The following is a 27,743-nucleotide window of genomic DNA, read 5'->3' as shown; positions in this document are numbered from 1 at the left end:
CCCAAGTTTGAGCAGATTTTCATTAGGGTCTCAAAAGGCACATCCTGGACACAAAGGACACCCCCTACAAAATTTTGAGTCCCTGCTCCACAGCATGGAGGCACTAGAGCTTTTCAGAGAAAAGTTCACCAGTATGTAACATGGACGAAGCAATTTATTTTTCTCTAACCTCGGTCTTGGAAACAAATAGTTTTGGCTAAACTTTTCCAAGGCAAAAGAAATCACCCTGAGGCTGACACTAACCATGAGAAATATAGGCCAAATAGTCAAATGTTGGCAAAGTTTAAAGCACAGGATCTTATAATGGGAAGTGTCAGTCAATCTTATTAATAGGCAGTTCTACCAGCCTCCGTTGTAATTATATATATATGAGTTATACATTACCATGTAAAGTCAGGGAAGATCTGGCTTACTTCTGGGGGAGGAAGAAGAAAATAGTGTGATTTCCCTCCCCAGTGTTTCTAATAAATCATTTCAGACCTGACCCTGCAATGTGCTGACAGTTCTCAACTCAAGGGACGTCACTGGGAGTTGAGGGCCCTCAGAGGACTGAGTTTTGTGTGCCCATCATGATTTATAGGAAAGAGCAGATATTGCAAAAGAATTCAGAGCCACAGTAGAGACAAAGGGCAGTTATATTTTAAATTTAAGCACAAGACTTCCTATTTTATTTTTTTAAATAAAACTTTCATGGGATAGAGGAGATATTTAGACATCAAAATACATATTTCTCCCTAAGATGATACTGCAGTCTACTGGCATCAAGCTGTTTCCCAGCTTGCAATACTGCTAGCTGAATGGGGCACAGTGGATAATATGGTAACCAGCAGGGTGTGAGGTTCAAGTGGCTCAGTTAAAAAAAAGGCTTTGTCCCTCAAAATACATTCCTAGGAAAGTCACAACAGGAAGAAAAACAGAAAGAGGGGGGCCAAGCTCACTGAACTAGACGGCTGCTGTAACAGGTGGGGGAAGTCTAAGAAATGTATGAAAATCTGAGTGGGCTAGGTGAAGCGGGAAGATAATGGTTTTCAGTTCAAGAGAATGTAAGTGCTCTGAGGGTATGTCTACACTATGGGATTATTCCATTTTTACATAAACCGGCTTTGTAAAACAGATTGTATAAAGTCGAGTGCACATGGCCACACTAAGCACATTCATTCGGTGGTGTGCGTCCACTGTACGCGGCTAGTATTTCCAAGCGATTGCACGTGTGGTAGCTATCCCGACTATATCCTACTTCCACCAGTCTCCCCCACCCATTGAATTCTGGGTTGCGCTCCAATGCATGATGTGGCAAAACAGTGTCGCAGGTGACTCTGGTAAATGTGTCACTAATTCCTCCTCCGTAACGCAACCAGACATCATTTCAGCCCTTTTCCCCTGATTGCCCTGGCAGACGCCAGGCCTGGCACCATGGAGCCCGTTTTGCTTTTGTCCGTCACATATGTCTACTGGAGCTGTGACAGAGCAGTATGCAGTGCTACCGCAGCATTCATTTGCCATTCAAGTAGCGAGGATGGTACAGTCTTCGTACCGTCTGCTTGTGCCTTGTAAATTGCAATGGATGATGTTATCTTGCTCTTGTCCATCTGCTGCTGTCATAGATCTCTGGCTGCCTTAGCTGCGTCGGCGGGACGCAGACAAAAATGGGATGACTCCCCGAGTCATTTCCTCCTTGTATGGTTATTCTAGAAATAGAGTCAGTCCTGCCTAGAATATGGGGAGTATCTAGAGAACTGTATCAGAGAACTAGGAGCACGCCGCTCCGTGTCAATCACGAAAATGATGCTGCATGCCATTCACGGGGTGCCCCGAAACAACCCCACGTTGGTTCCCTTCTTCAACCTTTGCGGTTACCGTGGGCTGTCCCATTGTGTGCGTGTAGTATAAGAAACAGGAAATAGAATCACTGATTTTTAGAGAAAAAAATGGGGGAGCAGCTCTCAGCTGCTATGATAGCTCAGTAGGCATTAAACAGTGGGGGGAGAGAGCCCAGCATCTCCGCTGCATGGATGTCACAGGCATACAGAATCTTTTCTTTCAGGACAATGAAGGGGCGGGGGAGCTATGGAAACTTAGCCCCCAGTTGCATTGATGAGGACGGTTCCAGCCGCTTCTGTACCTCTCCGCGGATACGGAAGTCAATTCCTATTTTTACCCAGGTGTCCCCACACCTCACCTGAGGCCAGCCAGGGCATCACGGGCTTATGATGATGATGGATAGCAGTCATTTGTACTGTCTGCCACTGGGGAGGGAGGGAGGGAGAGAGGATGCTGCTATTCATTGCCGCAGCACCGCGGCTACCAGCAGCATGCAGTAGACATAGGTGACTTAAAAATTCAAGAAACAATTTTTTTCCCTTTTCTTTCATGGGGGGGGGGGTAAATTGATGACATAACCTGAACACCCAGACAATGTGTTTGCCCTACAGGCATTGGGAGCTCAGCCCAGAATGCAAGCTTTTCGGAGACTGCAGAACTTGTGGATGCTGGGTCCTCAGTACTCCCTCCCTCCCTCCCTACGCGTCATTGATTCTTTGGCTTTCCGTTACGCTTGTACAGCACTGTGCTGTGGACTCTGCATCCTAGGCCTGGAAGATTTTTTACAATGCTTGTCATTTGTCTTCTGTAACGGAGCTGTGATAGAACAGATTTGTCTCCCCATACAGCGATCAGATCCAGTATCTCCCATATGGCCCATGCTGGAGCTCTTTTTGGATTTGGGACCGCATGGCCACCCGTGCTGATCAGAGCTCCACGCTGGACAAACAGGAAATGAAATTCAAAAGTTTGCGGAGCTTTTCCTGTTTACCTGGCCAGTGCATCCGAGTTCAGATTGCTTTCCAGAACAGTCACAATGCTGCACTGTGGGATACTGCCTGGAGGCCAATACCATTGATTTGCGGCCACACTAACCCTAATCCGATATGGTAATACCAATTTCAGCGCTACTCCTTTCGTCGGGGAGGAGTACAGAAACTGGTTTAAAGAGCCCTTTATATCGATATAAAGGGCCTCGTTGTGTGGATGGGTGCAGCGTTAAAGCGGTTTAACACTGCTAAAATCGGTTTAAACGCGTAGTGTAGACCAGGCTTGAGTTTTCCTAGTGATCAGACATGGGCAGCCACAGAAGATCAATGATGATTAGGCTCACAGTGGAAGTTCTACAGGGGACATAGGAAAAAGTCCTGTCCCTTTGCAGAAAGTTACTGTAGGGGAGAAGTGGTCTTATTGAGTTCACAAGGCCCAGGGTTCCCAGAGGGCTATTCCAGACCAGTTGGGCTAGAAGGCAGTGAGTGGGTAGGGGGATGGTATTGGGATTAGTGGACTCAGGGAGTGCCCAAATATTAGTGCAGTGGAGTCGAGTCCAGGCAGGTAGTGTCCTGCCCATGAGCCTGTTATGTTTTCCTGGGGAGAGACTAGGAGCAGTTTCCTGCCCTTCAGAAAGGGCTGAGGTGATCAGGGAGTTCACTCATGGCCACCAAAATAGAAACAAGGCATGCAGCAGCAGCAGCAGCCACCACAGCAGTGAGTCTGGGTCTTGTAGCAGCAACATAGCTCTTCAGGAGCTTAACCCTGACTAGGCTGCAAGGAAAACAGAGCATACAGCGGGCACTCTTTAAAAGTGTATTCGCTTTGGAAGATAATCCTTGTGTTTAAAATGGGAAATGCCAGTAGTATCAATATCTTTCAAACCTGTAGAAAATTTTAAGGCACACCCACTGTTCCAGGCTCTTTTTGTGGGGAAAGATAGGTAACAGGGTGTCACATGCCCCACATGAGATGCAGAGCCATTTTCTGGACTCCCCTTAGCAGTCAGTCCAGATTGGGATGATTAGTTCTAATCTATGGAATGTAAGACATAGATAACTCCTTCAAAATAAAAAGAACCAGGAGGAGGGGCAGAAGCGGAGAGGGCCTGCAAAAGGAAATCTTAGGACCAGCTGGACTCTAGAGACAGCCCAAGCTTAAATGTATAACTTGTTTAAAATAGGAAAAGGAAACCCTACGAAGGGGTATTTTTAGAAACTATCGAGTGTATAGGGAATATGGTAGGAGCAGGCTGGGAAAACATGTTTACATCACTTGTCTAGGAACTCTGTTTGAATTTATTCAGTCCCACCCCCGCTCGCATTCCTGTTGTTGGTTTATAATATACACAGAATACACACACACACTTCTGAGCATATTTCCACTCATGTGTTGAATATCTTATACTAGCTTCAGTAGAAACGCCAAGCCTCTACACATTTCTAAAAAAAATGATTTTAGAATAATAGCAGCTTTAAGAAATGCATGCATTTAGCTCATCTCGAGCAGTGCAAAGACAAGCCATTCCATTTCACGGAAGATCTGTTTAAAAATCTATTTTGTTCCAAGTAGGCCCCCCACAAAATTGAATTTCTCCTCAGAGGCACCACAGCACTCTGCATAGTAGGCTGCTCTAGGGCCGCAGATCTTGGAAATCTGGTTCCCCAGCAGCTGGGTAGAAACATGCTTGGGTTCCATCACAACTATCTCCACAAAATGCTTCAGTTTTGCTAAGTCAGCAAATTCTGATGAAAACCTGTCTCATTTGAATTTTTGCAACCAGCTCTTCTTGTAATTCTATCCTTTTGTTCTGTTTTCTCACTTTATTTTTGGCTCATCTATAATAATTGATGTTTAATGTCCCATTCTGAAGCTTGCAAAATCCTACCTTCTGCTATGCATATACAGCTCCATTGAAATCAGTCAGTCCTGCATCTGCACCCAAAGGGTAGAAATTTGAATTTCATCCTTAGCGGAGAAATGTGTATGTGTGAGGGAGCATGGCAGGGGGGTGGAAGTGCGGGGGAGGCAAGGGATTAGTGCAGCAGGAAACTAAAATATCTCTCACAAACTCATCTGCATACAGAATACATTATTCCTATAACCTCTATAAGTCTGTATCAGTCTCAAACTACCCTATAAAGTGTATCAGTTTCAAAAATATATTCCTAATTAGGGTAAAAAATAGCTTATACTAATTGAGAAGAAACTGAACAGATTTGTTTAACCTTCAAAGTTTAGCATTGTCCTCTGACTGAACAAACTTAAGAGCAGAATTAGAAGAACTATTAAGCCCCAAACTTCAGAGTCAAAGAAATTTTGCTTAAAAGTTTAATACTCAGCCAACTAGGAAGTGAATATCTAATATGAGCTGCCATGCAGAATAGTGTTTAATAAGAACATACTAACTCTACCCAATGAACCTAAAAATGGTCTGAGATAAACTGACAATATCCTGCACAAACCTTATAACATTAAGATAATTCAATACATTTTAAGTTAAACCTTATTCATATTTTTTGGGGTCCATAGTATTGGAAAGGCAATTGTGTATGTGTTTTTGTGGAATTACATGGTACCTTCTCTAGTAGGGAGGGGGATGCTAACACATTTTCTTTGTTATCAACGCTTTGAAGCCACCTCACTGGAGAGGTGTAGATATACTAGTTCAAACAAGATTCTAGGGACAAACAGACAAAGAAAGGGGTTTTAGATAAATAGCCTGGTTTTAAACTGGCTCAGGGCTTTCTTCCTGATCCAGCAAACAGACAGGACCCCTGGTTCACAGACAGCCCCAGTCCTCAGGGTAGAATTGGAAGGACTGGGCCTATTGATGTGCCATAAGACTGGGTGCTTGTTCTGAGTTGAAGTTGTAATGAACTTGTAACCACAAGCCAGTGACTTGGGTGTGGGTTTAAAGAACTGCTCCTGCCAGAATATGTTTTCTACTGTAGTACTTTTTACCTTCAAAATAAAATAGGGTTGCAGAGAAAGAACTGTGTGGTACTTTTAACTATAGGAATTACACTTATTAATTATTTCTGAAGACAAAGCCTCTCTCTGCTAGGAACAATGCAGGGAACTGTAAAGCCTGGACATACCCCAGTCAGAAAGGGGAGAGACAAGGTCTCCACTCAAGAGAGGCAACCAGAGGAAACCTGGAAGCCTGAGAATGAACCAGTGAGCGGAAATACGGGTTCAGTTATCCCTGACCTGTGACATGGTCAGAAGAGTGTTACATCAAGACTATTCAGATGAAGGAAATGAGATTATGTGGTTTTACTACTGTAGCAAGCTGGAGGAAGGACTATGAGTTGTAGAAGGGAAGAATTTAGAGGAAGCACCAAGAAGTCAACCTGTGTGCCCTTGGCTAAGAATGTTAAATTGCCATTGAAGCAGCTCTCTCAATAAAGAGCCAGCTTTGTTTACTGGGAACAGAGTCCTCACATTACCCAGCACTTGGCACAAGAAATAAATACAGTAATCATTTTCAGTGTAGCCTGAGTCCCCAGATGGATGTGCCCATATCCACAAATCTGGCTACAGGCAGCATCATACTCCTGTACATTTACTTTTCCTTTCCATTCCCCCAGCCTTTCAAAACCACATCAGCCTGGAGCGTAACTACTGCTAGGGTGGGGAGACAATACAATATTCACAAGCACTCAGTAACTAATGTGGGTAACCAGATTATGTCTTGCATCTCTTGCCGAAGCACCTAGATGCCTCAACCAAGATTGGGGTCCCCATTAAGCTAGGCATACAAACTGAGGTAGAGACTCTTAATATCAAAGAGCCCATGATATCTAAATAGACAAAGAGAAGCAGAGGCATAGAATGGTGAAGCAACTTGCCCAAGGTCACACAGCAGGTCAGCACTAGGCAAAGACAAGGAACAAAACCCCATCTCTTCTTGTACCCACAGCTCAGCACCCACTCTACTGCTAGCTCACTGGTCTTAAAAACTTTGAAAGAGGTACTTCTTGGTTGCTGTGAAAACAGAAGTTTAAAACAAGGACTCTTACAGCAGGGACTGTGTTTCTTGTTCCAGATTCATTTTGTGTCTGTTTGTGTTTTTCACTTGGATACTTTCTGTGAGTTTAAGTAATAGAAAATGCACCAGGCTAAAGAACGAGTCCTTTTCTAATAGCATTTGCATTTATATGATGAGAGGGGGAATGCTACTTAGGAAGCTGTGAAGTGTTTGAAATTTCAAAAAAAATGAAAATAAAACCTCCAATTTATTAATTACTCATTCTGTAAATGGAGACCAGACTTTCATTTAAATCACTGATGGGGTAGCCTTAGTCAAACGATGCAATACAGCCTGGTTGTCTGGCTGAGTGAAAATAGAACAGAAAGATGTCGAATAGATGGAAACATCCATGACACCAGTGGCTATGCAGGAAGTACTATCCTAAAGTGCAATGGAACACTCTAGAGAATTAAGGGGAGAGAGAGAGAGAGAGAGAGCAGACAAAAAAATGGCAGTACATTGATTTTTGGCTAAAATATGATATTAATAAACTGATTTCATCAGCAGTGATGAGTGCAACAACTTTTCTATCCATGTAATTGGACCATACAGTTGCAGTAGTTTTTCCATTTTTGTAAAATGGGTGGGAAGCTATGAAGTGTTAAGATAAAATACAGGTAATATGGACAAACAATGTATAATGGTGCTCTAACCTCTAGACCAAATCTCAATTTGTAACTTTAAAAAAAAAGAAAAAAGAAAAAGTGTGTTTCATATAGCATGACTGAGTACAAAAAAGAAGCAGTGAATAGTGTTAATATAGTGCAAACACTTCAGGTTTGATTGTAGCTACAAGAGAGAGGTGCACACAGGGCCGGCACTACCATTTAGGCAGCCTAGGCAATCACCTAGGGCACCAGGATTATTGAGGGGGCAGCATTTTGCCGGGTGAGTGGCAGGCAGCCTGCGGCAGCTCCACCAGAGCCACGGACCAACGGATCCTCTGCAGGAATGCCTGCAGCAGCTCCACCGGAACCATGGGATCAGCACGGGGAGCAGCAAAATGGCCGTGCACCTAGGGCATGAGAAACCCTGGCGCCGGTCCTGGGTGCACACTGAACACATGGGCAGTGTCTCACTGCCCCGGGGAGCTCCAGAAGGAATGGCACTTAAGGCGGCATAAAACCGCTTGTAGCACCTGAGGTGAAGAAGGGAGTGTGCACTGGGCACCATCCTCAAGGATTGTGAAACCTGCTCACTGCTGTGTTCAGTTCCTCCCTTTCCCTTGTTCCCCTCAAGGGGAGCTAAGAGGGGAACAGTGCTTGAGCTCCCTGAGATTGTGCCTGGCTTTTAGGTGAGGAGCATCAAGAACACTCCTTGTGTACATCCTCTGCCTCCTCCAAGCACTCCGGCAGGGACTGGGCACAATCTATTCTTTAATTTTATTGTTTAGATAGCATCATCTATTCTTTAATTTTATTGTTTAGATAGCATCATGTTACGTGGCATGATCTGAAGCCCAGATCTCAACACATTAAGGCCCATACCTGCTCCCTTTGAATGCAATGGCAAAATGCTCATTGGTTTCAGTGAGAGCAGGATTCGGCCCTTTACGTTCACTGTGGTGGGAGGTAGAAGCACACATGTATCAGAGCATCTTGGCTTTTAATATTTCACTTCCTTCTCATATTGTTTCCAGCTTCCTTGTGGAGTGCACGACTTACAGACTATGGCAAACAGATAAATAGTACCCTATTTATCAGCTTTTGGAGCACAGTGTGGTACTACTGCCAGTGAAGAGGAAACAGTGTCCCACAATGCAGTAATCTCAAACACTCGCTTACATGTAATTCAGATAACTAATTCATTGGGATCATTGTAACATCTTACATTTATAGAGCACCACTCATCCAAAAGGATCCCAGAGCTCCTCCCAGGTTACATGTGAATACTGAAATGCTGGCACTTCTAGGGCAGGAGGTAGTAAGAAACTAGTTCACAGCACATTGCACAGTGTGAAAAGAGTGCGTGGGGGAAAACACTTCCAGGGAGTCTGAAAGAGTCCTCTCTCTGTCCCTCCCAATTCAAGAGGTGTTATTGACAGCGTTCACACTAAAGCATAGGAATGTTTTGCAAGCATAATTTGAGAACTAATATTTCTGCTGAATCTACTTTCCTTCCTTAGAAATCCAAAATATCAACATATGAAAAAATGTGGGCATTCATGAGCAGCAGACAGCAGACCGCGCTGGTGAAGAACAATGATGAGGGAATCCAGCGGGTGCTCACAACGGACTATGCCTTGCTGATGGAATCAACCAGCATAGAATACGTGACTCAGAGAAACTGCAATCTCACGCAGATCGGCGGACTCATTGATTCTAAAGGCTATGGCGTGGGAACTCCTATTGGTAAGATGCATTAAAGATAATTAATGATGAGCAGACCTCAAGAGGTTCTGGGCAGTTAAATCTGGATGCCCATTAGGAACTTTCTGCAACCGTTGAGCACCCAGGATCCTTCTTTCATTCAACATCTCCCCTCATGCCTCAGCTACAGCAATGGCTCTACTCAGCAGGGGCAAGAGGGTGGCTTGTAAGCAAGCAGGCAAAATTAAGGTGTAGAGCATGGCTTCAAGAAGCAGTCGGTTGGCCTGCTGCTCTTGTGGATAAAAGGTCCTGTTCACAGGTGACAGGGTGCCTCTGCTCCTCCCTCCCTTGTTATTAAACCATGCTAGCAAGCAAGATTATATATTTTTATATATAAAGATGGGGATGTGGGGGGAGAATCAAGGTAAATGTGATCTCCAACGTAGGTACCCCTTGGAAAGCTGCATGAAAGGAGACAGGATTGATGTCACACCCTGTGCGCCATTGCCTGTGCACCTCAGTAGAATAGTCTACACAGTTTGCAATGATTTTCGTAGCAATATGAAGGGACTATAAGAAGCCATTGCAAGACTATATTCCTACATCAAGAGTCTCAGTGCTTCTGGTGCATTCTTAAACCCAGCTCCCTCACTTCCGCCAATAAGCAGTTGCCCTTTTCAGTGGATTTGCTTGCCTTGCCCCTGTATGTTTCAGTACTTTGCCAGTTGTACATATTTAAAGAGAAAGCATATTTTCCACAGAAACTGGATCCTTCTGCAAATGGACATTGTGTAGCCAGTTCTTTTTCTAGTTTAATATATTTGTCCTGCTCAGTGATGCAGTTGCCCCACCCATGTCTCTTCTCAGTTTACATCAGCGTAATTCCACTGACTTCAATAAAATTAGCTATAGATTTACACTGGTATAACTGTTCACAGACTTTGGCCTTTCAATTTCTTCTTTGACCATCTTTGAATGAGGTGGAACCACCCGGAGTACACATACCCCTAGGGGTACATAGTGCTCTTCCAAGGGGTACATCAACTCATCTAGATATTTGCCTAGTTTTACAATAGGCAACATAAAAAGCACTAGCAAATTTAGTACAAACTAAAATTTCATACAATGACTTGTTTATACTGCTCTATAAACTGAAATGTAAGAACATTTATATTCCAGCTGATTTATTTTCTAATTATATGGTAAAAATGAAAAAGCAAGCAATTTTTCAGTAGCTTGGGGCTGTGACACTTTTGTCTTATGTTTGATTTTGTGAGCAAGTAGTTTTTAAGTGAGGTGTAACTTGGCGGTACGCAAGACAAATCAGACTTCTGAAACGGTACAGTAGTCTGGGAAGATTGAGAGCCACTGAGGTAGAAAACCTGCCCCAGTATATTGAACTCTGCCCAATCTTAGCCAGAATTCCCTAGAGATGATATTGTAAAAATATTTTTCCATTGCTTATGTGAGAACAAACTTCTCTGGCTGAGAAGAATGAACCAAAAATTTTAAATATCCCAAAATAAAGATAAGTACATGGCAAGAATTTCATAGCAGTTATAAAGCTGCCATGCTTAAACTAAAAACAATGAAGGATAATTGGAACAGATGGTAATCCTCAGAGAGAATACATCCACTGGAAATGCAGCTGTGGAATATATTGTAAGATATTTCTTGTATGATGAATATGCTGTTTTAGAAAGATCAGTTAGGATTCAAGGATATATAGAATATATGTACAAGTATCCAAGTGTCTTGAAATAAACCATTTTAATGTCATATGGGCAATTTTAATAAAAAATTAAAAGTTGAAACTTGCCCTAAACAAGGTATGTTGCAAAGATACTCCCATAACACACATGAATTCCAAAAGGAAATGGGCTCAGTTGTCTTCTCTCAGTATCCAACACCATCCCATCATGTTATTTCTAAGATAAACGTACTTTGGATTCACAGTATTTTTAGGACCAAATATTTAGCCAAGTCTGCCCTTGTGCAACCCTCAGAATTCAAATGCACAAACATGCCTTCACTTTACAGGTGCAAACAGATGCCTATGCACTTCAGAAATTCTCATGAATGTGCCAAGTATGATCACAGGGTTGTCCTCAGACAAGTGGAAAAGATAAAAATGTAATTCTTAATTAAAAAAATCTATACATCGAGCTGGGGACATGCATGGGTTTTAGCACTAGAGATGGCTGGAAAATGGAAATCCCTTGCTGTGAAAAATTTTGCATCTTTGAAAAAAATTTCAATCAAACAGGAGTAAAATATCAAAACTGAAATATTTCATGGGAAAGGTTTTCAAGAAAAATCAAATTTCAGAAGAACCAACGTGAAATTTTCCAGGTTTGCAGCTGCCCAGCTGAAAGGGTCTTGTCAAATTATAAGAGCCTGACCCTCTGACACCCAAGTTGAATGTCTATACTGCAATTAAAACACTGGAACTCGCAGGATTCAGACTAAGGGGCTGTTTAATTACAGTCTAGATGTTCCAGCTCAAGGTGCTGTGCCTCAGCAACTCAAAGTGAAATTGACAAGACCATTCCAAACCGGCAACGTGTCATTTTGATTTTCCTGATGGAAACTGATTTTGGGGGGGGCAGAAGGGGAAGGAGAGAGACAGAAATGTTTCCACTGAAAGTTTCAGTTTTCAAAAAAAGAAAAAGAAAAAGGGAGGGGGGGGCATTTTTCATTGGAAAAATCATTCCAACATTTTTTTCCTTGCCAGCTCTACTTATCACCTGAGCATCTGAGCAATCTCTACAAGCTTTTTTAAAACAAAAAACAAAAAAACCCATGGCTCTCTCTTCCTTCCCTAGCACAAAGAGGCCAATATAGGGGACCTTCACTGTGTTGTTTCTATTAGTGGTTTTTAGTGACTGTGTAAGATATGGGTTTTGCATTTGGCTCTGAACTAAAGCAGCCAACACTTGTTTTTCCTTAGAACTTATCTGCTTAGTGCATTCTGAGAGGACTAGTGCATAGAACATAGGTAACATTTAAAAAAATATATGCAAAAGGGCATCTTAGAAGGAATTCAGTTGAACAAAGAAATATTATTAAATGCGTCAAACAAGCACTAATTTCACAATTACTGCTTCCAGTGCCCGTGTGCTAGTAATTCTCATACTATTAACAGTGATTTGGGAGGTAGCCCTAAGCAAGTGGGTAGCTGTATTTCAAAAACCTGAGAGGTGGCTCGTGTTAACAGCACCAAGGCCATAAATTAAATATTGAACAAAGAGGTATCAGAATGGATTTGTGTGAATTTTTACTATTTTCCAATAATCATTTAAAAAGTTCCAATCCAGTGCCCTAGGCACACTTGGCAAAAATTCTAAAAGTACAAGTATAAATACAGCTGTCTCTGTTACTCCCAAGATTGAATCAAATAACCCTGCAGCAACAGAAACAAAGAATAGATGTTCCACACCAACCCATCTCCTTATGGTAGGGGGCAAGCCGGGGGGAGAAACAGAGGAAGAGAAGAGGGACCTTGCAGTATACCCTGCAGGTTAACAAACTGGAGCTGTTGCAGGAACCAGAACCCCTCCTAAAGACTAGGCAGTTGTACTCGCTTTCCAGGAGGCACTGCTAACTCTATTTTAACTGGCAACTTTTAATTTGCTCATAAGATTTTTTTTTTAAAACTAGAATGCATGTTCATTAAAATAAGCTATTCTTATACAGGGTATAATTTTCCCTTCATTTCTGGCTACCCAAAGCAAAGGATGCTGATCTTTGGTTACCTAGAAAAACTTTGCATAATCTGATATCTCTTGGCATCTGTGGTCTCAGCATATCCTACTGCTCGTAACAGACTGCTCTGAAAGCTATCTGAGGCTTGGCACTGCAAATGAATGAACTGGGATGTTTTTTACATTGTTTCTCTAAACAATATAGTAGACTAAAGGAAATAAAAAGCTCGAGTGGGTGTCTTACTGTATTCATAATACAATTATTTTAATACATTTGTGTACAGCACCATAAGATACATGGCATGTTAGAGAGAATGGATACATGGGGACAGATTTTCACAGGTTTTAGACATCTAAAGATGTAGATAGGCTCCTAGTGGGATTTTCTAAATCACTTAGGCACTTTTGAAAATCCACTAGATGCCCATCATTACATGTCTAAACACCTATGGAAATCTGACCTACAGTCCCTGCTTTAAAGAACTCAATGTTGTTTACATTGATCGGGTTGGAAATTGCAGCCATCTTAGTCTACAGCTAAACTTACAATTGTGGAATCATTACTTAGCTGTCTTGCTAATTGCTAAGCTAGTAGGTACGATGACTAGCCACACAACTAAGTGATTGACCACATTGGAGTTCTTCCACTCTCTGACAATATGGCCATATCTACACTACAAAATTAAGTTGTCCTAGCATATCTTGGCACACAGCCACCACAGTAATTACATCGCTTGTGTGTCTACACTTTGCTCTGTGTGTCAGCAGTGTCCCCCCTCAACAGGAGCATTTGTATGAATTGTACTGTCAGCGTGGGAAGGCTCCTGAAAGCCAGCAACAGTCGACATAAGCAATACAGTGTCTGCACTGAGACTGCACCAAGCTAATTACATCAACCTCAACTCTACGCCGCTCAGGGAGGTGGAGTCATGAAGTCAGCATAGCAGGGCAGTTATGTCAGGAGAAGTGAAACGTATGTGTAGACATTTCCATAGTTAGGGCAACATAAGCTGTAGCGTAGACCAGCCACGGAGACAAAGCTTCCTACAGTTGAAAGTCCAGACTGGGGAATTTTGTGCTTGCTACTAATTAGTCCTGTCCACACTGCTAGCTCCTGCTAGTCTATTAAGCTTAATTGCTCCACTGTGACTTTGTTCTGGCAGGGGGTGGAGGCAGCGGTGGCACTGTTTTAACCCAGACACAGAAAGGAATTTAGGGGAAAATCTTCTGCAATGCAGTGGTTTAGCCAAAGTCCATTGTAGACATCAGGGGCGGCTCTAGGTATTTTGCCACCCCAAGCACGGCAGGCAGGCTGCCTTCAGGGGCATGCCTGCAGGAGGTCCTCCGGTTCCGCAGCTTCAGCATACCTGCTGCCAAATTGCTGCTAAAACCGCAAGACCGGCGGACATCCTGCAGGCAAACCACTGAAGGCAGCCTGCCTGCCCCCGTCACAGGGACCGGCAGAGTGCCCCTCGCAGCTTGCCGCCCCAGGCACACGCTTGGCGTGCTGATGCCTGGAGCCGTCCCTGGTAGGCATCCACAGAAATCCCAATGCATTCCCAAATGAATAGCTAGACTTAAAGATCCCTTTCTTTTTCAGTCACCAATGCAAATTTCATTAGCTAATGCTATCCACCTATGAGAATGAGAGAGAAATCCAAACATAAGCGGTCATGCACAGAACTGTTTTGGGTATCCTCTATCAGGAATAATTTGTATTGTTATAAGGGTGCACTTTTGTCTCAAATGTCCATCCTCCCCACCCCAACCCTGCAACAAATACTAAATGGTTTGTTCTTGCTCTACAGGGTCTCCTTATAGAGACAAAATTACCATTGCCATTCTCCAGCTACAGGAAGAGGGGAAACTGCACATGATGAAAGAAAAGTGGTGGCGGGGCAATGGGTGCCCTGAGGAGGACAGCAAAGAGGCCAGTGCTCTGGGGGTTGAGAATATTGGGGGCATCTTTATAGTGCTTGCTGCCGGACTTGTTCTTTCAGTGTTCGTAGCCATTGGAGAATTTATATATAAATCCAGGAAAAATAGCGATATTGAACAGGTGAGTTGTCTATTGCCAGCTTGTTTCTGGTTTGTTTTTTAGGGCCTGGGGTTGCCAAGGCATAGGAGGCTGTACCATTAAGAGTCTATTCAAGCTCTTGTGCTGTTGAATCTGTGCCACGCATTTCTGGCACTAAAGCCACATAAATTTATTAAATGAGAAGAGGGAAGTACCTCACGCTCAATCCAATTAGTGTTGTTTAGTATGACTGTGCGGAAATTTCGAGCGTGGTTAATTTCTGAAACAGTTGTTGCTTGGTCTTAACACTTCAAACAAATAGACTTGGAAAGGAATAAAAATGGAAAACTGCAGCTCTCTCTATAGCTTCAGCATCATCCCTTTGGTAATGGCAGCAATCTGCTGGTCTGTCTCCACCAATGCAGTTCTCTCTCACTCACTCCAAAGAAATCCTTCAAAGCCAGGTGTCTGCATGTTCCACAGGGAAGGGCAGGCCATAAAGTGGGGAGCCTTGATAGAAAGATGGGAGCCACAGAACAGTAGGATCTGGCTTAAAAGTGATCCCTGGATTAACTCCATTGAAAGGTAATGAACAATATAAAAACCCAAGAAAATATGTAAAACGATACATAGATTTTGCAATGTTTGAGGAAATACTGTTCTGTTTTCATTATAGAATCTAGCATACACTAAATATGTTTAAGAACAAAATGAGATGAGAGTAGTACTACTGAGCACACCTCCAGATCCTGCAACAAATACTAAATAATTTGTTCTGCTCTACAGGGTCTCCTTAGAGAGACATTACCATTGCCATTCTCCAGCCACAGTACAGTTACTGTGTAACTGTAATCCCTACTTTGTCCTTATGTCTTCCCTTGTCACTTCTCTACCGAGACCCCGATTCTGCCATCTCATCTTTGTAGGTGGATCCCCAGGGCCTGCTCAGCCACCCATTTCACTTCTATGGGACTTGGTTTGGATCAGATTGGAGGCAGGCACCATGGCTTTATTTGTCTGGATGGCACTTAGGTGCATCCAGCAGATCAGTTAGAGCCAATAAGAGTGTCAGCGGCATCACATTAGTTTGGCCATCATGGTACAGAGATAGGCTTTTTGCAGGATCAAGGCCTATAATACTCTAAACTGCTCCATGCAGGCAGATCCCTGCACCTGAGCAGATCCACACTAAAATCAATGGTGCTGCACATGGACACAGAGGTCTATCTATGTGGAGCGATTTGCAGGATCAAGACTTTAGTAAGCCAAACATTTGGTATTTTAGGCATAAATCCAAGAGAACAGATGTACCTTGTGTATATTGTTAATTTCTTCTAATTTTTAAAATCTTAATTACCAATTTCAAAACCACACAATGAAAAGAGGGTTTTCTCCAGCTCTTGACTCAGATAGGTTTTATCCATTATTCCATTTCTATCCTTTTTGTATAAAAAAGCAAAGGTAATGAAGTTGATTAAAGTTTGTAAGAAAAACAATAATAGGTAAGTGTGTAGGACAATATTATTTCTGGAATCATAACTAATAGGCCAAAAATTGTATCCCAAGAAGACTATTCATTCACTTCTTTATAATTTGGGTGAGTACCAGTGTGAATCTTATGTGACAAGTTCAGTTTATGTGAAAATCCTGCTACTATATCACAGCAACATGCAATAGACCATAGCCTGTCTCATCATAATGAAAATCTTCAGTTGCATTAGAGTAAAGTGGCAATATCACATATTACTATCACAGAATCTGTGGGAAATGACGGTATAAAAAGAACACAGAGAGTTTCATTATGACAATAAATTGCACATAATCTGTGACTTTTTCTGTTTCCATAATAGTATCTTTAATTTAGAGCTCTCATTTTCATATTTTTTGTTATTTCACTTATTTATTTTTTCTCCATGCAAGGCCTTTTGTTTCTTTTATGGACTACAATGTAAGCAAACCCATCCATCCAACTCCACCTCTGGAACCACCTTATCTACGGAGTTAGACTGTGGCAAATTAATCCGAGAGGAGCGAGGGATTCGAACACAACCCTCAATTCACACTGTATAATCAGTAAAGGAAAAAGGTGTGTCCAATGGAAAGCATTCATCTTAAAAGAGTGTACATGACAGTGATCAAAATATTGCCTCATATATTAATAGCCTTAAAGCCTGGCTACTGTGGCAGATGGATCTCCAGGGTCCTAAGAATGTGAGCAATTAGGTGCATATCATCGAATAAAAAATAGATTTAAAAAAAGTGTTAGTCTCTATAGAGAATAAGCCTCTTGTTATTACTTCGGGTAGTTCAGCATTTTCAGGTAAGAAAAATGTATTTACCTTCTTTCCATCTTTCCCTTGCAGTGCCAGTTGCTGAAAGTATGATTTGCAGGAATTCACGCTTTAATCTCTGCAGAGCATTTAGCAAAAAGTCCATGCAGTTATTTAGAAACCTCACAAATCAACAATCTCCATTAACTCTCTGAAAGACCCATTCATGGCAAAGAGCCAGTGATTTTTAGCTGACAGCATTTTGTTCCCAGTGTCAAATATTTAATTAATTTTAATTCATCCATTTAAATTTCATTATACAACACCTCCAAGCAGCTTGTATTATTGTACCACTAAAATGACACTTAGGTTTTAAGCTGGTTACCATTAACATTAAAAAAAACTATTCAGTGAATACATCCTTATAGAACACCTAGTTTTCTTCTTGTATACATTAGTTTTACATTGGTGTAATGGCATAGATTTAATTTTGATGTTCATCTGTGTAACTGAAAGGAGGATCAGATATACTGTACTTATTATAAGACAGAGAATTCTTTCATGGTATAAAGCACCAATCAGGATATGAAATCATGTTGAACTGTAAATCCTTGGCATTTGTTTTGCATAATAAATATACAAGTTACTACAAAGTTATGTTTAGGAAGTTGGTCTGAATAGCTATGCTGAATTATTATTGTGACTGTAGTTTTAGATATATATTTATATAAATCTGGGATCAGAATAATGTCATGAACCATGAGAAACTGTCCTTTTTTCTAAATAAGCCCAGTTACTTTTTATCCAGATCTGATTATACCCCAGCTGATCCTGTAATTTCACTTATTTCATCTCCCACACATCACTCTCATTTGTCTCTTTGGTACAGCGTCCTGACCATTATAACTCATTTGCATTGATCATCTTTGTCTGCTATGGGTACTTAAGTTTTTTAATCTATTGGTATGGTTTCTTTGTACACTACAGTTTACCCTTGCAACACAAGATGTAGCAAGTTAATGATCCCTTTTTTTTGGAGGGACCATGTCTGAGCTCTATTGCAATAAAACACTTCTTGCTGATTGACTTCTTCACACTAAGTAGGTGAAGTGCTCCAGATGCTCTAGTGTCCCTAAACACACTCCTACTCATCCCTGTTCTGATTTCTTCTATCTACTTTCTATCTGACCTGAATACTGAGACAAAAAAACACGGTCTTCTATATGTAGTGACAGGAGTTCTGTTCATTTTGTTTCCATTTTGCATTATTGTCTATTGGCCAATTTTATTCACCCTTTTAATAATCTTAGTGGTTTCCCTGGTTCTTCTATTGGATCTTAAAAACAATCTGTGTTTTTCTGACCAAGAAAGTACTCTTTACAATATAAGCATGTCAGTTGGTGTCCATCCCACTTAAGATCCTGGACAAAGTTATCCTGATTATGATGGAATTACTCACAATAGTTAATACTTCACCTGGTAACAAAATTTGTTGGCTAAGGCCCCCAGACTTTGATCCATAAGTCCTGGCAAAATGTGTGCGCTTACAAACCAAGATCTAATCACAGAGAGAGAATTAGGCACTCTAGTCTCAATTCAACAAAGCATTTAAGCATGTGATTTCCCTAGTGGGGAAAGAACTTTAAAGTCAATCAAATCCAGCTCCTCGGAGCTCTCAAAGAAGAAGGACAATGACTAATATGCTTATTATCCTAAACATTGTCCCCCCTCAGTTTCCCATTCACCAGTCCCTTAATCTCCATTGAACTTTGGATGGACATTGTGTGGCGTGACTTTGTTTTTTTCAGTTTTTAGATGAGCACTGTCACATCTTTGAGAGAAGCTAGAAAAAAAAAGAATCAGTCTTAATAACAATGCTCCCTACTTCTTGTCTTACTGTGCCAAACAGCATAGTAGATTTAGCTTGCCTCTGGGGACAATCATGAAACAATTATCTTGTTTTTAAATGGAATTTCATATCTAGCCACAAAGATGTGTTAAAAAACTTGCCATTCAAAAATTATACCAGCATCTGTTCATGTGAAAAATGGGACAATCACTTGAGCTCTAGTAGAAAGTACATTTTTAGCGAAGGTACCCAATCCTGCCAGGTGCTCAGTGCCTCCAGAGAGGAGCTATGCACTCTCAACTCCTATTGAGGTTAATGGAAGTTAAGGGCATTTAGTAATATTACTAAATTTATTTGTATTATGTTGGTGACTAGAGTTCCGGGCTCCCTTGTGCATACACTTAGAGAGAGTCCCTGGCCTAAACAACTTGCATTCTACATCGAAAAAAGGACTAAGAGTGGGGAGACAAAAATCATCACCATCTCCTTTTACAGATGGAAAAGCTAAGGCCTAGAGCAGGAGTCAGCAACCTTCCAGAAGTGCCGTGCCAAGTCTTCATTTATTCACTCTGATTTAAGGTTTCACGTACCAATAATTCATTTTAACATTTTTAGAAGGTCTCTTTCTATAAGTCTATAATATAGAACTAAACTATTGTTGTATGTAAAGTAAATAAGGTTTTTAAAATGTTTAAGAAGCTTCATTTAAAATTAAAATAAAATACAGAGCACCCCAGACCGGTGGCCAGGACCCAGGCAGTGTGAGTGCACTGAAAATCAGCTTGCGTGCCGCCTTTGGCACACATGCCATAGATTGCTTACCCCTGGCCTAGAGGGATTAAATGGGTCATCCGAGGTCACACAGGAAGTCTGTGGCAGATCAACAAACTGAACCAATTGATGACCAAGTTCCTAAATGTTTTGTCCACACAGATTGTAAAGTCTTTGGGGCAGCAACCATCTTTTCTTTCTGTGTTTGCACAATGCCTAGCACAACGGGGCCTTGGTCTATGACTGGAGGTTCTAGGTACCTCAACCATTTTTTTACATATTTTAAAAATGAATGCTGTAGCGTATCAAACTGCAAGTGTTATCTTTATTTAATACTTTTTGTGTTAAGAGGACTATGTCCAAAAACTACTCTTACTTAACTAGATAATTATATTTTACATATTATTTACGAACATGATCATATTCTGCAAAGGCTTCAAAATGTGCTGCAATTATACTTTTCTATAACATGGTTAATGTGGTTATTATTATGAAACAAGTGACCTATTCCTCAGATTATAAATATAATTATCTAAAAGGCAACTTGAAAATATGCAGACATCAGTCTCTAAAATTATTAATAAGAATCAGGAGACTTTAGAGTCCTTTCATGCATGACTTAGACTCTGCACATGCTTAATGTTTTGTGAGTTGTATAAACAAATCTGTGTACTCAGAGCAAGTGTGGTACAAACCAGAAAGGCGTGGAACTGGTAGAGATTATAGAAATAATTAATAAAACCCTTCACATCTCTGAAGTTTAATTCCACTCTGAGAAGTGATTGCATACAAATAGCATTTTATCATTTCTCAGAAACATCTATGTCAAATTTTCAAGAAGGATTTTCCCCCAAACTGCTAGCTCTGCAACTTGACCCTTTGCTTCAAAAATCAATAGGAGCTCAGTCCTTCTCGTGCATTTACACTAGTTCTGAAAGATACACAGGTCAGATTTTACTCTCAGTTATCCCACTAGCCTTCAACTGGTTTGTGGGGCTGGCAATCAGAGAAACCATCTTTTTTTTATCAACTGAAAATTTGGAAAACAAACATGAAATGTCCATTTTTATAGTCACTTTCAGTGCAGAACCATGCTTTCTAAAAATCTGATGCACAGTTTAGAATAGCTTGTATAATTAGCTCTTAGTGGCAGAGTACTCAAGCAGACTTTGAATTCACTACAGCAGTGATATTTTCACAAGAAAGAACTTCTTTGAAACATTTTCCTCCAGTATATTAGACACAAGGCAAAGCACCCCTCCAATATTAAGCATATGCCACTGTTTCATCTATGTGTAACTATAAAAACATGGCTACTGTGGCTCACAGAACGGAAATCCTGATTCTGCTCTTCTTTCTCTGTTACTAAACTCTGAGCTGGATTCTTGTCTTATATTCTGCCAGGATAAATTTGTCCTATCGGTGAAGAATTTCCATAATTCTCAAGTGTGACACAGCACCTCTATATTAAGGTCTTTTTCCTTAGGTATTTATGAAGCTCAGTATAAAGTCTTCTGAATAGATTGAAACCACAGGCAGACTGGCTTCAAAGATTCATGTGTGGCATATTGAGTCAAGAATTACAGTTCCCTGTTTTCCTCAATCTAGTCTCTATTACGTTTTTTTTTAAATCCCTGTCCAATGAAGTAGCTACCCCAAAGTCCAACACAGTTTTCACTGTTTTGAGATGGGAGCAGAGGAAAGATTTGGGAGACATGACCAGGTGATGGATCTGCTGCTATGCCCATTATACAGTGAAGAGACCAATTCTCTGGTTTAATTAGGCCTCAACCAATATATTTTAAAGGAATAATGTTCCCATACAGTGTTTGAAAGCCAAATACTGCAGCATCCCAACAGAACCAGCAAGTGAAGCACACTATAAGCAAAAATGGAATTTATGGGTCTGTCTTCAACATTCACCCTCAACTAACTCTAAGGAGTTGACAGCATTAGAACAATTTTTAAAGCTCTTCAAAAAATTTCAGTTTGAATACCTCAAGAAGGTGATTTTAAATGGAATTTTAACTTTACAATGCCCTTTTAAAAGAATAATATGATATTTCATATACATTAGTTTTTCATAAAGATCCTTTAGCAGCTTGATAATGGAATGTGTTTCCCTACCACCATTTTTTCTTCTGTCACATGCACGCTGTTTTGGCTTACAGTTGCTCTGTAATGCTGACACAGGTTTGTCTCCTCATCTGAAAAGTTCAGGGCAATTCTGACTTCTGAACATCTGTCCTGCTTCCTCATCTCCACTTTGCATGAGACAAACTAGAAAGAGAGCAATTTTAAGTGCTTCATGTTGATACTGGGCCTAGGTCACTTTAGAAGCAGTGAAGTGTGATCTGTGTACACGTTTGAAGATAAACAGTACTTTGGGATATGTTTCATGGGGCTCATAGGGGATTTTGTATGGCATTCTTCTAATAAATTATTTACTAGAACACCGAAAGTTCAAGGAACCTTCTCCAGTTGCACTTCAGAACATCCTAAAGTGCATGGAAATGGGGAGGGAGGAAGGAGAAGCAGTACAGAGCCCTTCATCTCAAGGCCTTTTAAAACTATTTGTAAAGACCCACCACCTCCTCCACTCAGTTTTCTAAAAGATGGCAGGACTTCGCAGACAGACACAGATATGCCATAGATCGAAGTTGGAGCCTACAAACCTTTTCAATATTCCCTTAAAAGGATCAGTCTAGGTTCCTAGTCTTATTTTTCCGTTCACCTCATTATTATAGGACTCTGCTAAACCAAAACAACTTTTGTAGCTGGTTAAGTCTCACAAGACATAGATTTAAATCCAACCATAGGGCTACAACAACTCGTGTGTTTCCAATAGATACAGCATTGAGAGCTGTGGTGTGTAGGAGTCAGGAAGTTGTCATATAAGCTTTCCTCCTTCTCCTTTCCCAAATTGTGCCTTGTATATAACAGAAGATTCCAGTGTGTGTTTGCTTTTGGCTGATTAACCTCTCTTCTGAATGGGTCAGCCCAAATCTGCATGCTGAATTGCTTGTATGGCTGTGGATATTTTCTGTGGGACAAAGACATTTGGGATTAAGCCAGGGCCCCAATATGTACTTCTTGTAAATATGATAAAGTATTTATAGATAAAACCAAATTTAAAACCAAGACCAGCAACAGACCTTTAAACCAATAACTCTTGAAACTAGTGATAAAGTAAAATGTTTAATAATGAGCAAGATGGCAGAAGTTTACTTCTGAAATGCAAGATCTAAACACACAGACTCAGACACAGACTTGGATAAACAGCATCAATTGTTACTAAAAATAAAAAGACAAAGTTTACAAACAGAACAGACTGAGGGCCATTTAAAGCTTTTTAGGTGCTAGAACAGCTCCATGTAGTTTATTCAACACGTATTTAAATGTTTAAGACTTCAAGTATCAATGAAGTGTCAAACATCTCTGCCTAAATATGACATATTCTTTGTGGGATTAAGTTTCTTGATATCAAATGGTAAACAATGTAGTGAGTACAGTATGATCTGGATAATCTGAATAAGTCTGGGAAAAACCTAGATGTAAACATTAACATGCCAGTAGAAGATATTGTTCTGACTATAGGAGTTATCCCTATGCACATCTTGCAGAAATTCACATCTATAACACACACAATGAACAATGATTAGTATCAGACGCTGCATTGCAGTTATATAAAAAGTAGATAGTCTAGTGATTGATATAGTCCCTTGCTCAATCACCATGGAATTCTTGGCTCATTCTAAATATCCAGATTTAAAAAAAAATCCAATTACAATTAAAGTAATGTAGCGGGAGTAACCATGCATTAGAGCCAGTGGGTTGATGCATATATTTTTATCAGCTGCAGAAATCAGTGGTGACATTCTCTGAAAAGGCTTTGCTCATTCAATTTAAAAGTAACTTCAACAGCAGGATGACACCTGCTTCAGCAACTACTGCCAAAGGGCCCAGGGATCTATCAAATATCACTGGTTCAAACTAATGCTTAGCACCAGAAATTCCTAAATCATATCACCAAAAGCTCTATTTAAAATGATAATTACAGCAGTGAAGTCCTGACTATTACCAAGGGCTGATCTACTAGAAAATAATTTGAAGAAAGCACTATGTTTTTCTTGCCCATATCAATTACATTTTAAGTCAGTCATGAGTTAATAACCATTTAATTATTATATACTTAAGGCATTCAGTGTTTTATAAGATGAACAAAAATGAAGCCTCTCAAAGGATATGTCTATACTACCCGCCGGATCAGCAGGTAGTGTTCAATGTATTGGGGATCGATTTATCACATCTCGTCTGGACACCATAAATCGATCCCCGAATCGACGCCCGTACTCCACCTTGGCAGGAGGAGTAAGTGGAGTCGACAGGGCAGCCGCAGCAATCAACTCGCCGCTGTGAGGATGGCCAGGTAAGTCGAACTCGGATACTTCGACTTCAGCTATGCGAATAGCGTAGCTGAAGTTGTGTATCTTAGTTCGAAATCTCCCTGCCCCAGCTAGTGTAGCCCAGGCCAAAGAAAGTGTATATTAAATAATCTAGGGTCATATGAGGTCTGTGTGCAACATATTGCTCAAATAAACTCTCACCTAGTACACCACAGTATATACCACATTGTATGGAGTACATACAATATATGCACGTACACTGAAGAAGCACTCATAGTAATGCCCCAATCTCTGACTGGAGCTGTGTGTACACCAGCTTGCAGAATCAGCGCCAGGCACTATTCAGATAAAGGAGGGCATGATTAATAGTGGACCCAACATAGTACTGGAAGTCTAGAATTCCTGAGTTCTAATCTCTCCCTCTGCAGCCTTGATAAATCACTTTTCTGCCTGAGTTGACATCTAACATAAATAGGGCTGTCAAACTATTTCAAAAATGAATTGCGATTAATCGCAGTTTTAATCACACTGCTAGCCAATAATAGAGTACCAAATGTATTCAGTATTATTAAATACTATTTATTTTGTTTATCTTTTTACAGAGCAAATATTTGTAATAAAAATATAAAGTGAGCACTATACACTTTGCATTCTGTGTTGTAATTGAAATCAATATATTTGAAAATGTAGAAAAACATTCAAAAATATTTAATAGAGTTCAGTTAGTATTCTATTGTTTAACAGTGTGACGTTAACTGCGATTAATTGACAGCCATAAACATAAAGCCATACTTCACATTTTAAAGTCTTTCTTGGGACTCGAAGCTGATAAGGAAGCTTGGATTTCTCTCTTTCCCCTAGAATAAATGTTTCATATTTAGCTCTGCAGGGCTTTGACATATTAGAATTGACTTGTTACTGGTCAGGGACTGAAGAGAGCCCAATCTTCCAGCAGTGTAATTTTAAGGGAAAATCCATGTTTGGGAAATAGGAAACATTTCTACGGGCTGTTTAAAAAAGCATCTCTTAAAACTCCTCAGAGGGGTTTGGAATGTTAAAAATAAGGGATGGACTAGTGGGCTGGGTACTGGTGAGGTGGTCAAAAAAAGTACATTTTAATCACACTTATCACCTGATTTTTTTTAAGTCTGTATATTAGTTGTACATCATAACTGTTTCCATCTGAAGCTATATACATTTTCATACCACATAGAGTTATTTTAGCTGTCTGTTTTATGTTATTCCCCATCCCCAAAACGCATCTTCACGAATCCTGTAGTCAAATGGCATGCCACTTTCTAAACCATTTTACAATTTTCCAACTAATTCACTCTAATGTAATTTCCCCTTTCCTGGACACATAGAGAAAAACACTTTTAAAACATTTCTCTGTAGAAAGAGCATTGGAAAATGTTTTATTTATAGATTCATTAATTTCATGGGTGGGGGAGGAGAAATCAAATAATCGTCAAAAGAAGTTGTATTTGTTCTCTTTAGCACTAGTGTTTTTCAAGACTAACATGAGTACAGTTTTCCGAGGAAAGGTAAGTTTTATAATCTGAAGGCACCATGGAAGGCATAAATGTGTTTAGGTAGGATTTTCAAAACCGCACGGCTGTGGCCTAACTCTGCTTCCATTGAAATAAATGTTAAATTAATTTTCAAAGGGAGCAGGATTGGGTCAGTGTCCAGAGCTTTTGAAAATCTCATCCACTGTGCAATATGGCCCTACTCCACAGACTGTTTAACTCCAATGAAGAGACTCGTGGACTTCATGAATTCTGGGAATCAGGCCTTAAAGCCTGTGTTTATAGAAACCTAAATCCTAAGTTTTGCAGAATTTAAGATTGAAATTTATGTTCATTGAATGTTAAACACTTTTTCCACATTTCTCTAGTGTCTTTCTTTTAATGCTATAATGGAGGAGCTTGGGATTTCACTCAAGCATCAGAAGAAGTTAAAGAAAAGGTCAAGAACTAAAGGGAGATCATCGTTCACAAGTATCCTTACTTGTCATCAGAGGCGGACACTGAGGAAAGAAACCATGGCTTAAAACAAACAAACAAACAAAACCCTCTTGAGAAACATCAGGAATAAAAAACAAAACAAAAAAAATTTGCTGCCTACAAAACTGACTATGAAGGAATTTCTGAAAATAGACATTTAACTTGTTCTTCAGAAATTATGTGAGGTTTCTTTTTACCTAGAGAATGTATCGCAGTTTAAATGCTCATATAGACTGATATACAACTAATCAGAAAAGTGTCTCACCGTATCTTTCGAAAGGAATTTGTATGCCGACCTGTTTTGCATCTCTGTTCCCTCCCCATACATCGCTGTATGTGCTTTCTAAATAAATAAAGATACAGGGTTGTTTTTTTCCAATAATCTGAATGTCCTACATTTTTCCTGTCACTTTCTTAGTCATCATAATGTAATCTTATTTTCTTTTTATAAAAATTGTAGTACTGCCAATCACAAGCATCTAAAAATCATGAGTCAGGCTCTACAAAACTAAGTGGCTTGAAAATGATAGGTTCTTTTTATTTGCCTTCCTGTTGTTGACCTATTAAGGATCACTTTTTCAAGCTTTTCTCTGCAACCAGGAGGGCTAGGAATTTTTTTTAAATGAAAGCTGAGATGCTCTGTCTTTTCTTAAGGGTAGGGCTTTAAGAAAAGATACCAAATATTACGAACTTCCTGAAAAAGTTGAGAGGAGGTGGCAGCATAGCCATTGGTACACTGCATTATCCTTCTGGCTCATGGTACCAAAGAAATTCCTAATTTATAATGCTTCCCTTATACATAAGAGCCAACAATAGACAGTTCATTTTGTTCATCTTATAAAACGGACCACAAAAATATCAAAGCTAGACTGCATCTGCTAGAAAACAGAACTGTGCTGATTTTCTGGGTTATCACTACTTGCTCTAAGAGCGACAGGGGGCACCACTTAAAAGACCCTATTATTAAGCAAAGAATAGCCTTTCATGAAATATTACCTCTTTTTAGCCTCTTAGTTAGGAAGAAGGGCAGTGACATGTTCAATAGCAGAAATTTTTCCTTAGTTCCTTTTAACTATTGTAGCATGAAGTATATTCATATTTATTCTAGTGCATTGTCCTTGTGATTAATTAACTTGTTCACAGAGTTTTATCACCACCAGGAGTTTAGTTCCCAGATTCTGTTGAAAGGAAAAAACATTTTCAGTAGGTTGAGAGCGTGAGCAGTTATAGGTGTAATAATGGCCTTGCCTGCACAGATGAACTTCTGAGGAGGGAGTTGAAGGCATAGGGAGTTCCTTCCCCTGCCCCACCAGCGCACCCCAGCAGGTGACAGACATGATTGGGCTGCAGACAGCACACAGTCAGCCTGTGGAACTCGTTGCCGGGAGATGTTGTGAAGGCCAAAAGGATAACTACATTCAGAAAAGAATTAGATAATTCATAGAGGATAGGTCCATCAAAGGCTATTAGCCAAGATGGGCATGATGCAACCCCATGGTCTGGGCGTCCTTAAACATCTGACTGCTAAAAGCTGGGACTGCATGACAGGAGATGGGCTATTTGA

The 27,743-nt window shown here is 40.4% G+C and overlaps 1 protein-coding gene across 2 annotated transcripts in view; it reads left to right on the top strand.

Moving 5' to 3' along the window:
* GRIK1 (glutamate ionotropic receptor kainate type subunit 1) overlaps positions 1-26,556 on the top strand; it is a 281,281-nt gene extending 254,725 nt beyond the window's left edge. Inside the window, exons 14-17 of one of the 2 annotated variants that reach the window (XM_032798281.2) lie at positions 8,973-9,198; positions 14,669-14,919; positions 16,798-16,963; positions 26,071-26,157. In XM_032798281.2, coding sequence (XP_032654172.1) covers positions 8,973-9,198; positions 14,669-14,919; positions 16,798-16,947 — 627 coding nt within the window. In that variant the 3' untranslated portion in view covers positions 16,948-16,963; positions 26,071-26,157. Of the gene's footprint in view, positions 1-8,972; positions 9,199-14,668; positions 14,920-16,797; positions 16,964-26,070 lie in introns of both variants that reach the window. The other variant, XM_032798280.2, reaches the window with a different exon arrangement.
* The last annotated feature ends 1,187 nt before the right edge of the window (positions 26,557-27,743 follow it).

Source organism: Chelonoidis abingdonii, chromosome 1 (assembly GCF_003597395.2).
Source record: "Chelonoidis abingdonii isolate Lonesome George chromosome 1, CheloAbing_2.0, whole genome shotgun sequence".
Taxonomy (NCBI): domain Eukaryota; kingdom Metazoa; phylum Chordata; order Testudines; family Testudinidae; genus Chelonoidis; species Chelonoidis abingdonii.
This window is presented reverse-complemented; position numbering and strand designations above follow the sequence as displayed.